Source organism: Acinonyx jubatus, chromosome C1 (genome assembly GCF_027475565.1).
Source record: "Acinonyx jubatus isolate Ajub_Pintada_27869175 chromosome C1, VMU_Ajub_asm_v1.0, whole genome shotgun sequence".
Taxonomy (NCBI): domain Eukaryota; kingdom Metazoa; phylum Chordata; class Mammalia; order Carnivora; family Felidae; genus Acinonyx; species Acinonyx jubatus.
The window spans coordinates 140016917-140032176 of NC_069381.1; the positions used below are offsets into that span (position 1 = coordinate 140016917).

General features: G+C 36.3%; 1 protein-coding gene across 6 annotated transcripts in view; it reads right to left on the reverse strand.

Moving 5' to 3' along the window:
* Nucleotides 1-904: 904 nt before the first annotated feature.
* Nucleotides 905-15260, reverse strand: part of CACNB4 (calcium voltage-gated channel auxiliary subunit beta 4) — a 255792-nt gene continuing 241436 nt past the window's right edge. For all 6 annotated transcript variants that reach the window (XM_027055769.2, XM_027055771.2, XM_015073464.3 and 3 more), the window contains 2 exons: nt 9868-10053; nt 905-7608 (listed from right to left, as the gene is read on the reverse strand). In XM_027055769.2, the coding sequence (XP_026911570.1) occupies nt 7348-7608; nt 9868-10053 (447 nt within the window). In that variant the 3' untranslated portion in view covers nt 905-7347. The remainder of the gene's footprint in view (nt 7609-9867; nt 10054-15260) is intronic.

The window sequence follows — 15260 nt, forward strand, 5'->3', positions numbered from 1 at the left end:
GGCCTCAGGCATATGGCCTTGATGGAGTCGTTGCAGTGAGCTGCAATTATTCTATTTGGGAATTTCGGATTGTTGGTTGAAATGCCTTAATAGATAGGACAGCCCTATTTAATATTTCTCCAATAACTGAAGTATCGTTCATTTAGTCAACATTTACTGTATTCCAGCATTGTGTGCTTCAAACGACTACCAGCGTAAAAACATTTGATGTATGTATTTTTAGACAAAAGTATTTTGCAGAGAAAAGTTACCATGATCTTTGTTTTTCTCATTTGTAATTGGGTCTAATAATCTATGCCCTTCCTATTTTCCAGGGTGGTCAGATGGATTAAATGAGATAATGCTTGTGAAATAACTTGGCTGCAATAAATCACTGTGTAATTCTAATGCAGTAATTATAATCAACATAGTGCACATTTCTTTTGAACTTCTTGCGCACTACAATGAGAAAAAAGTCAAATGCCAATCAATTCACAGCATGGTCGACTGACATGGAGCACATGAAATGTCAAGTCATAAGCTATGTGCCATCCATGAAATGCTTATGGGTACAGGATAACCTCTGGAAACTTGTGGTAACTACTACATTAAAGTAATCATTTAGAGATTTGTCGGGAACAATAAAGTTTACCTAGTTTAATTTTCTCTACTGTATTTGATCCTGTTTTATACACACATATTGTAATATATTCTCTATGTATGGATTTAATTTAAATGCTGTTTCCTAATATAATACTTCTTTTGTAATAACTCATATATCCTAGCAGAGTATTCAGGAAATCATCATTTAGTTGAATCTGTGTTGTGAGAGTAAATGTTTAGGCTTCTTTTTTTCCTGCAAGAGGTATAGGAACATACCTCCAGAATGACATAAATATCTCTAGAATAATATAAAGGAGAGGTATAAGGCTGATTTCAGTGTTTTCTCATTTATTATATAAAAGAAAAAATTAATGCAGTTGATTTATACACATTTAAATTCCATAAAACAAATCCATAGAAATTAGGATACTCTATGCATGCACTCTGCATTTTCTCTGTTAAATGTTTTTCTTCACAAAAATAACAACACATTTTTTTCTTTAAAGCCACAAAAGCAGAGGGAGAACAAAACATGCAGCACTGTACACATTTGCATAGTATATTTTACCCAGCATGCCTTGTAGAATGCTACACATTTACCTATATAAGAAAAATAAAAGGGGGTAAATTTTTAAAATAAATAACTAAAATTTAAAGAAAGAAAAAACATTATTTAACAAAGGCAATATATATTTTTTTCCACTTAGTAGCTGGAGATATAGCAATAGCTTGGGATATCAACAGCCCTCAGAATAGTAGGGAAAATCTTTTTACATCAATTTGCCATGTTTATTTTTAGTGTTAATAAACGTATGTTTTTCCCTCCCGCCACCCAGTCAAAAAAACAACTAATGGCTTTAACTCATGTTTCAAAATAGTATTCAGTACAAAACAAATTGAAGAATCCCTAAATACTTTTTTGTTGTTGTTGGGACATTTGTATTTATTGTTCTGACTTTAGGCTGTGAAAAATAGAAAACATTTCAAGTATGTCCAAAATTCAGAGGAGCCCTATGAGCTCACTTGCCATACTTTTTGTAGTTGTTACTGAAGGAGCAGAAATAAGAACAGTAAATATAATATGAATTTTATCACAAAATAACATTTAATAAGTTTTATGCAAGGGAATAAAATAAAAGAAATTACATCCACAGGTTGCAAGGCTATGAAGTAAATTGCTGGAAAAGTATCAAGCAGCAAGTTAAAAAGATGGTAGATGAAATAAATCTGATAAAACTTAGAATTAAATCTATATATTTTTTAAAAATACGACTGCCAGATTTAACAGTGGATTTTGTTAAGTTTGTGCTATAACAAATGTGCTTCTTTCTCCTCAATCTATTTTCATATTATTGGCAAAATATATATCTTTTATAATTTTGTACTGTACAATATATGTTTTGCTACATTATTTATTTTTCTACTGCTAATGCAGATTAGAAGTAACAACATAGATTTATTTTGGCAATAAAATGCTTTCATTTTAATAACGTCCCAGAAAATATCGTAAGGCATATGAAAAATAGTATGCAACAATATAGCATTAACGATCCTGTATCTTTAATACATCCCTTATGCATACGGAATTCACACTGACTTCAGTTAAAAGTGTGTGAAAATGGCATGCAAGTAGGGCAAGAGTGGCCCTTACATAAATATAGACATAGCCATTTGTTGAGAAATTTGAGTGTTCAAAACATAACTAAGAACACTTACAAAATTGAAAAGCTAGAGGCCAGCCACTTTGGGTTCTCACATAGCTCTCATTTTAACTCCTAATTTTCAAAGAGGATGCATTAGCATACACCCCAGACCACTCTAAATTCATTGGTAACATTTTCTACCATGTTTCAGCAAACGCTTTACATACGTCACAAGAAACAGAGGAAAATTTTTATATGTTACCCTGACTCTCCAACAGTCTTGTTATTCACTCTTATTTATATGCTTTTCACGGTAAATGGGAGTTACAGCCCTTGTTCAAGATTATCTGATGAGATATTTTATAATCGTCTTTTTTGTCCCTCAATTACAGGAAGCATTTGGGATTAAACGATCCACAAGTAGATAAAGATAGTTGCCAAAAGAAGATGTATTTCATTGGAGAAAGTTCATTTTAATAAAAGAATAAATCTTTAAAAAGTGATTTTTGAATGCTGTAGCTCTCTGCCCATTTGAGCCAGTTTTACTATTTTGACTAACTTGACTGCTTAAGTCAACAACAAAAAAGTTATCCTTATTGTCTGCAGACAACTATCTTATTGACTGGTTTGCTCATAATTATCATTTAAAAGAGGAGGCCTGCTCTTTGTCCTATAGACACAATTTGAGTAAGTAACTCAGTAACAAAGTATTAACAGTATTTAAAGGTATGAGGAACTAATAAAACAAATTTTATTACATAATTTGCTCTGTTTTCATTCATGTAGTCATCCAAAGATGAGTTTTATATAATTAAAAAGAAAACAACAGGCAACATTGTCATGAAACACAAAGGCAGAAATATAAAAGAAATGAGGGGTACATTCCCATTTATTTAAAACATTTATATGGAATTTGCTCCAATGACATGGGAGTCCAAGATAATGCATACCCTCACCTAGTAAATGGCTGTCCACGGGAGACATTAAGGATCAAAATTTGAATTTTCAAACCAGCTGCACTTAAATATCAAGTCTCTGGATCTATCCTTGCAGGCTTAGAGCTAGATATTATAACAAATTTCACACAAAGGCAATTCCCTTGCAGATTATTTTATTCCCTCTGATGACTGATTTCTTAAATTAACTTCGTGTGCTGGTAAAATGTGAACCAATTCAAAGAAAACTTCACTAACATGGAAGAAATGAAGGGTGACAAGAGTATTTTGGATACAGTTTAAAATTTAAAGGGAAAGTATATTTTAAGAATCTATGCTTTTAGTTTTGCAGCTGGGTTAGCAGTAAGAGTAATAAATTTGATCACTACTTATTGAAAACTGTTTTTCTCCTTAAAGACAGACTGTCTTCTCTAGAGAAGAGGTAGTATAAATATTAATATATAGGGCAATTTCTATAGTGGCATTACATCATTTTTATTTTTTAGCAAATACCAAAATAAAATTGTATAACTGAAAAAACACACTAGCATGCAAATTAAAGTTGCCTAGAAACATTCTTAACTGACATCCTGGGTCTCAACAGCATTTTGTGATATGTTCATTCAGAGTTTAAATTTGCAAACCACCTTTTGGCATAATTTCTTTCTCTCCCTCCCTTTCACTGACCTAGCTTCCTAGTATGAATTTTAAGGCCCCCACACAAAAGACAAGTTCAAGTATGCAGGTATGAAAAGAGGTTAACATTCCAAAAATACGTTTTGCAAACAACGACAATAATAATTAAAGTAATTAACAAATTACTCAAAGGGAACAAATAATTTTCTTAGAATTTGTTTTATATTTAAAAAGTTCATTTCATTAAGGACTAAGTGCAATGACATATTGTCACATAATTAAGACTCTCTTATTAGGAAAGACTATCAGTCTAAATTGTTAATTTCAATTTTCTTTCCAATAGAACTGTATAAAGATAAGAGAGAATAATCAGTCATTTATAAACATTTCCAAGTGTTGCTTTAAATATTGGTGTAAACAAGATAACATTGTTGATTATAATATTGGAGTCACATTGCCTTGAGAATTAACATCAGGATTGACAAATTGCATTCCCTTTTTTCCAGAACTACATTTCCACATTGTCACATGTGTCTACAATGTTACATGTTCGCAGACTGAAATTACAGAATATGTAATTTACATATTCTGATATATATACTGAAGTTACAGAATATGTGATTTATACTACAAGTTAAAACAGACTTAAAACATTGTAAGACTTGTTTCTCCTGCTTATCATTTGCTATTTTGAAATGAAGTCAGTTAAAAACAAAGTATTTGAGGAATATGTATTTTTCAAAGGTGCTTGATATGCTTGGCAAAAATAAAACTTTCATTTAGTATATATGTGTATTTAAGTATCATTTACACAGTAAACTCTAACACTTAAAAAAAAGGAAATGCATATTTCTTTTTCATTTGGAGAAGATAAACTTGTTAATTACAAAAGGAATGACAAGAATATGCCAAATCAAAGTAAAAATTTAAATATATCCATCAAGAAAATATACTTTATACCCCTTCCAAGATTGTTAGCTTTTGAATAAGAATGCAAAGCAAAACAGGTACAGACACTTGATGGTAAACGACAGATTGGTTCTGTGCACAGATATTGAACGGACCTCTCTTTATTAGCATATGACATGGGAGACTTAGAAACAAGGCTTTGAGAGGTTTTTAAAAACAAGTGATTTTCAAAAGTTGAAAGAATATGGTAATCTTGCTGACTAGGAAATATATGTAAATGCTGTTGCAGCTACCTGCCATAAAATGTAAATATCTTAAAGTAGTTAAATGACCAGATTGCTAATGCTACTACAGAAAAAGCTGAACAGCTGTCTAGTCTAAATTTATCACCTTGATGCACTCTTTGCAATTAAATACTTGAATGCGCACAAACAAGAAACCAGTAAAGCATATAGAAAAATGTTTTGGCTAATGTTCTCTTTCTCATGCAAATATGTGCTGTACATGTAATAAATATATTTTCATTTGCTGGAAAATGCTCTTCTTTGTTCTAACAAAGTATTCAGTAATGGCAGGTTATATGTTTATTAAAGTGCCTAATGAATACAGCTCTTTGAAATGTCTTAACTGAAAGTTCTGTAAGCTTCATTAGATGACAAAAGAACTCACAAGCCAATATCACATGTTAACTTTTAGAATTTACTGAGCCCATATTTTCAGTTGTATCAAATATGTGAAATAACTTACATAATTATAGGCATCCCCATCATCAGCTAAACAGGTTCATAATGGAGTATGCACAGTGAACAGGAGGAGGAGAGAGAATGTGGGAGGTCACCATGGGCGTCAAGAGACGTATAACTGATCAAGAAATTGGAACTTGTTTTCATGGCGAGGAAGATTATTTAACTGGTGCATGCTTTGAAAGCCTAAATATTGAAAGGCTTGGGAAGAAAATAAGGTAATAGAAATCAATTATCATTGTTTTCAAAATACAGTCTTCGTGACATGTACCAATACAAAGGGATTTTTATGCCTGGTCCTTTGGGGGCTTTAGAAAAATGCATGCATTGTGGATTTTTAGAAACAAGAGGCTTTTCTGAAAGATATTTGTATAATATATAAAAGGGTCAATTTTCAGTAATTCCTTGGATCATAGTGAATCTAAGGCTTCCTTGATAATATAAGACAGAAGGTCACCAATTTCGTAATTACAGCCACTGGAAAAAACTGTGAAGATTTCACAGGTGAAGAGGAGTGTTCATTAGAAATAAGGCAGCTCAATCTCCAAATTCTTTATAATTCTCGTCAGTAAAAATGCTATAATTTTAGTGAACAGATATACTCTGAATCTGTGAGTTTGCTTTATATTGCAAGCCTTTAAGTTCATCTCATTTTTGTTTTCACATTTTTCATTTCATTATTTTGTATAAACACAGCTCTCAATATCAAAATTGAATGTTTCCGTGTAAAACAAGTCCTTAGCATGATTATAAAGAATTTGGGGAAGGGCTAGAACATTCACATATTCAAAGACAGAGACTGAATGAAGCAATGGAAAGATATGCAACTGTGCTGGCAGGAAACACGGGCCCCATGTTTGTGGTAAGTTGGACAGATGAATTCCCATCTGGAGATGTTTAGCTTCGCACTCAGGAGGCTCTGTGCCCATCCTTACTGTCTGACTTCGGATTCCTGGATGTTGTTGTGTATGTAGTTATGCTCAGATTGAGTAAAGGGGAAACAACTCCTCTTTTTCCATTTCCTGTGACCAGCTATGATTGGGCTTCTTTATATTATTCTCTCTCACTGCTAAAGAAATTTTGAGGGTTTTTGTTTGTTTGTTTGTTTGTTTGTTTTTTGCCAACTTCAGACAAGCTAACAGTAGTGACTAAACACAAAGCAAAACACTTTGAATACAACAGCTGTGCCAGGAAAGAAACAAAAATATTAAAATCTGAGGAGAGTGAATAATTTCTGCATTAATTGGAGACTTTTTTTTTTTGGCATCATCAATACTTTTGGTGAGTTTGAAAGCCATTCTGGCAATGTTAACATATATTAAAATGTTTATACATTCCGACTTTAAATGTAAATTTAGCTTCCAGCAAATAAAACCATACCTGGTTTTGGCTTCTTTTGGTATTTTGATTTTCTCATTAATTAGGTTTTTGGTTTTTTTGTTTTTTTTTTCAGATTTTTAAATTGACTACAACATGCTCAAGTAGACTTTCTAGTCGATTCACCCAAATTCCAACAGGAATTGGTTTATAAATTGGTTCCAACTGGAACTGGTCATTTGGAATTTCCAGCATGGGAAATTATTTTATATGTGCCTTGATAAGTACCCTAAATTACAAATCGATGTGTCTAAATCTAATGAAGAAAACAAAAGGTACTGTTATGTAAATGCCGCGCTTAAAAATATCTATATGACTGGGCATCTAATAACCATCTCGACTTAAGGGCATAATGTTTTTTTGTTGGTTTTTTTTTTTTTGCCCCTTACCTAGCATCAAATGACAGCAGCCCACAAGCACAGGAAACACTGTGCTGTACTTGCCAAGTTAAGATGATTGGTTTATCCTAGCAGTGCTATGGCAAATTGTCAACAGATGAATTTTTTGTTTGCTTCTGCAGATTCAAAGCCTATGTCGGGAGTCATGGCTATATCCCCCAGGCGATCCTCGGTTCCTATGGGGTTTGTAAGTGTCCTGGTATGAGTCAGGGTAATCTTCTTCCACAAGAGGGTAATGATCTCGGCTATGCTGGGAACTGGAAGACAAGCGGTTCCTACTCTTCCGAGCCCTTTCATTGTGATAATTTTCATCAGAGGTCATTAGACTTCGTCTTTCAATTGGAGAGTTCTCTGTGGAGTGGTTGCTGTGCCTCATACGCTGACTCTATAAATATCAGATAGTTCAATGGTTAAATCATGTCAGCCTCATTCATCTAGCACATTTAAATATACGTACAACAGTAGGATATGTACAATAAAACGCTAACTATCAGACTTAATAAAACATTTTGATGCACAAATGGTCTGCTCAAAAGATCTGGTCTATTCCATTCAGGACACAACGTTGCAAAGATACTAAAATGCTGATAGTTTATGAATTTAATTACATAATGCTAGGTGATTAGGCTGCCTATTAAAAATAGAGAATTGAAAGTTAATTGCTGAATGGAACTTAATATATCTAGGAATACCTAATAACTCCACTTCTACTGCAAAACTGAGGATTATTTTACTCTTGGGAAATAAGTTAAAGTTCAGAATAGCATCTGCTATTTTATTTCTCTCTTTAACTGGTAAAATCTTTCTCCTCCTAAAGTCACACACTTCACCTTTATCTAGCTGAATGTCCCTTATGCCCTATAAAATATTTTCATGAAATTATGATTTGTGCTTCCCATAAAATAATGTGTTTGTTTCTTCATCACACATAAACATTAAGGCTCACAGCAGTATTCTTTCCAAAGGAGTGTATAATAATTATGGAGCTGGCTAATTGATATTTGCAATTCTTGCTTCCTCAACTGAAATGTCCTGCAAAAATTATCTTCAGATATCAACTAAATTCCTCTAATACCATTTATTGAAATTAATATCTTCAGATACTTATTTGATGGCTCAGAAAATGTTATTCAACATTTTTCTTTAAATCATGGGAAAACACGTATCATAGCTGTGGCTCTCTACTTAGGTAGGTCACCTCCATTAAGAAACAGGATCCTGATGAAACCAAGGACCGAGATACATTTCCTCTAAAGGGACACTCACCTTCACCCAGTGGGAAAATCATTCAATAATTAGAGCCTGTGTCTTTCGCCCCAGCCAGGAGGCTAACAATTAAATACTCATGGTCACTAAGAGAAATAGGCTCCAGGACAAAGGGCACCACATTAACTCAAGTGAAATTGGGAGAACCACTCTAGGTGGATGCCTTAGAGGTGATGAGTCCAGAGTGTTATATTCATAAATAAAGTGCATTTCGCTTCTACCTGCATTATAGAAGCATATTGCTTCATGCATCCATTTCTCTCCCATAGTATACAATTTGGAGCCAACCCAAACTAGTCAGTGGATATGCCACACTTGGATTAGCACACAGGCAGCGAAACCAGGCAAGAAACAGTCCTGGTGCATACATATATATGTGTATTACCCTAGCACATTTCCCATGTTCATTTCCAGCCTCAAAAGCTGCACCTTTATAGGGCAGTTTTTTGCTTATAAAGATGAAATTTTGTAGGAGAGTAATACAGTTATAACACAGTATTTCAGAGAGTGCCCTTCCTCTCAGGCTTAACTTTACATGATCTATAATTACGATTATCATTATAACTCTTTAATATAAAACTAGTCATGATACAAGAGGCTCAATTGACTAGATGTACCTCAGCCACCTGTGGGTTGGGCTCCATTCCAGCAGACTCTCGATAAATGGTAAATAATTATTGATGTCAAAAGGCAAAATTCACTTTGTATCATAATGCCTCTGGCTCCTGACATCTAGCCCTGAGTGCAACACTAGAATAGCAGAAGAGAAAACCTCCGGTCCTTGAACTTGTCCCCAGCTTTCCTAAAGGAGACCTACCATAGCCGCTGACCAACATGGTCCCCCACACTCCCCCCACCCCAAGAAAACGCAGGGATCCGTCACTGTTTCCAAACAGAGTGACTCTACTTGTGTGCACATTCTGTGTTGAGGAAGCTAAGGGACAGGCCCTATGGGGCAGGATTAGTTAAGGGAAGTCAAAAGGTCCATATGTCCCCAAATAACTTACTTAGCTTGCCATGGTGCCTTACGTTGCCACCAGTGTATAATCTTTAAGAAGGGACCTGGAGAAGTATTGGACAGTTGCACTGAGTAAGTAGTAAGTGTTCTGGAAGGGTTTAGACACAGGAGGGATTAGTTTGTCTAAGCAAAAGTCATTACACATTAACTCAGAGCAAAGTTCTATGGAAAGGGCCACTGGGGGGAACTTTGCCTAGGGTAGATCACAGTGAGGTAATATTTTGAATTTTTTTTTAAAGGTAACACCCACATATGTTTTCCTCTTCAGATTAAGGATAATCCCACTCTTCATCCCCATTAAGTTCTCTGTAGAATCTTCAGTTGTAAGACTGTAAAAGCATGAGTGGAAAGTGGCAATACCTGTAACCCAGAAATTGCTGTGGGGTATGGTGACAGTGCGGTTGAGCCCAAATTCCTTCCGAGCAGAGGGGTCATGGGGGTGCTACTGGTTGTGTGGGTAGCACGCCAGTATGCTTCAAGGTACTCTCCCAGATGTTCACACGCATCCTCCAGCTGATTTTCATCCAATATAACATCAAACATTTCCTGCGGGTGACAAGACAAATCCGTTTTACTTATACTTCACGTTTTAAGCAATGAAACCTAAAATTCCACTTAATGCAGATAATAGCACCCCTAACATCTACTAGCAAATATCACATTGGAGAGGCCATGCTGGCAGTTTCTAAAGTTAAAGTCCAGTGAGGAGCTATACAGTTAACCAAGTGCAAATTTGGACATGGTCACGAAAATGAGAGTGCTCATGAAATATTTAGATCTTCCACTATTTAGAAGAAAAAAGAGGACGTGAGTGTAAAAGTGTTATATGTAGAAGACAGCAAAAACATATTTATATTTATCCATACATTCCTATAGAACTCAATTGTACTTACTTCAGAATATTAATGGCATTGAAAGAGGCGTTCTCAAAATATTCTGGGCAATGACCATATCATGGGAATAAACATTTCTCCCCCCCAAAATATCTATGTTGAAGGGAATAACATTTCCTAAGGCACTTTTCAGGATGTTTGTGAAAATGTTATCTGTCTCATGATAAAGCAACATGGAAAGAAGGTTTAGGATTAATAATAGAAATGCACATTACAGTGATTTCTGCTACCAAAAGATCATTGTGTGAAATGGTTAAAAAAGAACAAGGACCAGGAGTATTTAATTGTGGGAAGGATGGGGTGACACACAGGAAGTATCTGGTATCCATGTTTCTGTCAGGAAGGACTTTGTTCAACATCTGGCCTGTAAACAGGATGTGTTCTACCCCAGAGGGGCAAAGTGGCACTTCAGTGACCCTGCAGTGTGGCTGGGAACACCGACAGGATTTACCCAGGATCCAGATTCCCTGGAGAGACAGTCAGAAAGCCGTGGCACCTCACAGAGAGAAAAGCCATTCCATAGCTAGTGAAAGCACATCCCCAGCTTTCGACCGCTGCATTCACACCTGCCCTCTCGCAAAATCTCCACCACTATCTACCTGCTTTCACAAACTCATTTTGCCAAGATAAGAACCTTTCACTAACGAATCAAATACAGGGTTACTGCCACCAGCACTGATACTGCAGCTAGATTGTAGGTTCACGGAAACTGGACGACTATGAGTTGGTGGTAGGTCAGCCGACTCACCTGCATCAATGTGAGGCTTCCCTTAAGCAGAAGTCCCCATGGAAACAATCTTTTCCCCAACATTTATGCTGGAGCATTTTCATCACATTGATCTCTACTGCATATTTGGACCCTAATATGCAAAGCAGTTTGCAAGTTATTGGTGCAGTGAGAAATGTTTCGCAACTGGGCAAAGAATAAGATGACTTCAGTCCAAACCGACTGCTCTTTGAGAAGACTCAGCCAGTTCAACTCATGCAGAGGCTTTCCCCTTATTAGTAGACTTCAGGTGTTGTTTCGTATGTTTTATTTATTCATCAAATATGTACTCAGGACCTATTTTGTGCTAGGTATTGTAAGTGTACAGAAAAGAAAACAGACATCATCCCTTTGCTTAAGAAGCTCCCCTCTTCTAGTGGGAAAGACATGTAATAAACTCCTTAATACCCCAAGTCACACTGGGACTTTAATTCAGAGCAATCTAGAGACAGTTAATGTTCTCAGCTGCAGCTTCCAATTCTGAATTTAGAAGGAGGCCCAGAGACACATGTGAAAGTTGGACTTTAATAAGGGAGGGAAAATTATGAGTAAATCAAAGAATTCTATCTGTAGAGGGAAGAGAATAAAACAGAAGAAGCAATGGAAGAAAGAGACCATGTGGCCCATGAGAGAATGGAAAAACAGCTCGTTCCTACAGAGTCAGGCAACATACACCCTTATAATAAATCCCCTGTTCCACTAAAGTAACTCACAGACATTTCTGCCTTTTGCAATCAAAAGCCCTTTCCCCACCTTAAAGTAACCCATCAAATGTCGAATCTGAGAATTATTCATACTGCTCTGATATGAACTTGCATTCTCTGACAGCTTTGCAGCACTGACTTGAGTGGGACGAGAACAGGCTTACCCCAGAGAATGTTGCACAGACTCAGACAGATGACACAGGGAGAAGAAAGTTGAAACTGGGCAGCACTGGAACAAAGGCCCACTCTGTCAGCCAGTCCAGGCTAACACGGTTCACAGTTTCTAAACTGTGTGTGATTTGGAGGCTGCTGTTTACATAATTTCATTTATGTTAACTGTCTAATTCACCCTCATAGGTCTCATTCTATAATGTGGGTTCTCAACAAGGTGTGGTCTCAAAAACTCAATTTTTTTCCTTTCATAGAGTCTCAAGTTAAAGAACCTCCAAGGATACCTGGACTGAGGGTCCTGACTGTCACAGGACAACAAAGCCCAGAGAGGGCAAGACCAGGCAAGCAGCCCCCACAAAAAAGTATTATTTGAATAAGGTTTATATCCACTTGGCTGTTCCACACGCTACAGCTATACCATCATGCTGCAGATACAATTAAGCAAACAGTTTATTACAAGTAATTTTAACAAAGTACTCCTCTTTGCCAATGGACAGAATTTGTATCCATCAGCACACGGCTGTTTGCTCAAGCCTCAATCATTTCTAGGAAACGATGCTTTTGCACCTGCTAAAAAAGACAGTTACATGATGGAAGATGATTTGAAACTGCTTTCATGCTTTCAAAAGCACAGAGGAAAGCAAATTTCAGCTTCTGAATGAATACTGACATATGCGGCTTATTTTCAACTAAGAAGAATTTCACAGCCTGTATATCTGTGACAATTTTTCTTTTCAACTGTTGAGGAAATAACACAGCTGATTAGACCAGAGTGTTAGAAAGTGAGTATAAGGGCATAAATTTTTAAAAATATTATACATGAAATTCAGAGAAGCAGCCCCATGAATTATGCAAACTGGCTTTGCCAATTTTTCAAAAATGTAATGGTTCAAGTCTAATTAGATCCTTACTGTGCAATACGTGAGGCCTCCAGCATGGGATACGGACTCAGAGAGTTATCTGATCAGCAGAAGAGGGTGTGAGTAATGGGACAGTCACAGGCAGTGAAGAGGGACACACTCAATGACACCATACCCTTGGTGAGTGCCAGAGATAGGGTACCACTAAGCTGTTTTCAAAGCTCTACCACGGCAAACGCCTCTGCTATACTGTGATGGGATATTTTCTTTAGCTGAAGTGGGCAGAAATAATGTGGCTGCTAAAGTAAATACATAGTGAACACAGGAGTCAAAACCATTGGAAAACCAGGCACAGTAGGTCCCTTTTCTGGATAAGCTCATTCAGGAAAATGAAACACTAAAGCTTTATAAATAAGAAGAGTGAAACCCAGGCCTCCAGCTCACCCAGCAGTTCAGAGAACTAGATGACAGGGACGAGAGAAAGCAAAAGACTGATGCTGAACTGAATGGACATGAAGAAAATCGGCAATAACTTTTTAAAAAATTTAAGTACTTAACAACAATCTGTCTGGTTCTCCATCCACAGAGCATCACAAAGTTTCCTACGAAAGGCACCTGTATTAGGGCAACCAACTATCCTTATGTGCCCAGGGCTGAGTGTTTTTGGGTACTTGGGACTATCAGTGCCCAAATCTGGAAAAACCCAGGGGGCACTGGAATAGTCGTCCTCCTAGTTTTTACAGAACATAGAGCACTTCTCAGTTCCTACAGTGAGAACTGGAGCAGGTCCCATTTACTTCTGGTACATTCTTTGAGGAGGGGAGATACAGAGACAGAGTGTACAAGTCTTTCTTTATAACTATGAAATTCATCCTTTCTAGCACAGAAGGCAATGTCTCATTAAACCTAACATATAATTTGTAATAAGTTTTATCTAGCAAGTTTAGCAAGTTGCTAAACATTTTCTAATAAAAAGTTTATTAAATTTAGAAATTAATTTTGCAAGTTAATTTTACCTTTTTTTTTTTTTTTAAAGCTGGTGCATGACAGAATACTAGCTAGTGAGGAGATTAAATACAAACTCTCCCACGGTATACGCATTGTTTTACATTTATTTGTTGTGCATAGATAAAACCTCATGTGGGGAATCTTTCCTATTTCTAGGAGGAAAAAAAATAATAGGGGTGGGTACGCTTTTATTTCTTTGCTACTAGAATAAAGAGATCCTGAATCTGCCACCATTAAAAAAAAAAAAAAAAACTGGAAAATACTATTCAGTAAAATAAAATGGCTGAATGGCAACTATGTAATGCTAATTATAAAATAATTAACCAATGTTTCTTTCATATCACAAGTGCATTTTTGATATTATTAAAGCTTTTGAAGTCCTGAGTACTTAACTCAGTGACCAACTAGTGATGGGAAACTGTTACTAAATTAAACAAATCTAGGAGGTATTATGGGGATAAAGGAAAGCCTACCGATATTGTGGGGCTCTAGCAGTTCATCTCAGGTACAGTTCCCAGCGTTAATAAGCTGCACAGGAAAGACAATCAGAATTTGCCACTAATTTCGGGGGCGGGGGGACATGAAGGCAAAGAGTATCAGTGACTTTGATCCCTTGTAGTTCCTGTCTTAACAATCAATGATGTTCATTAATGAACCCACGCACATTTCCTCACTACCCCCCTCCATCCTGTCCATTCCTATTCTTCAAAGAATATAGCAACATCTACCCGTGTTACTGTCTGTAGAAGCACCCAGTGTTTTTGTTACGTTCAAATTAATCCAATGCTTTAAATCATAGCACTGTTGGGAGTGAACTATCCCTAACTCCATATATCTAAGTTGGGTGGCTAAAATCCCTACAACAACAGAAGTCTCCTTTGGATTGAGAGAACTAGATCCTATGTGGCCTTGTTTCATGAAGGAAACATCTCAAATTGATTACTGTCTTTTTCAAAAGCAGTATTATGAATTAAGCTGTGGATGTCCAGAGGCTCTGTAATAGTGAAAGCACCGCTGGTGACAGTACTTTAAATAGATGGATGAATCCACACGATTCTAAATAATTTACATAAAGTGGCTGGAAGAGGGCAGTGGAAAATTACTACCATGATAGCAATATGATCAAGGATACGGGGCACCATTATTCACTTCAGAGTGCTTGTATTTAATAGAATAAATCTGAGTCTATTCAGCAGTGGCAAATAAAGGGTGACAGAAGAGAATTCCTATGGTGACTGTAATGTTAGAGGTTTGCAAGACTCCGTGAGGAGATGAGTTCCTCTCTTGCAGAGAGAGCGATCAGTGTCATTTTACACGCTCAAAAAAATCACCCAGCTCAGAGAGCCACAGG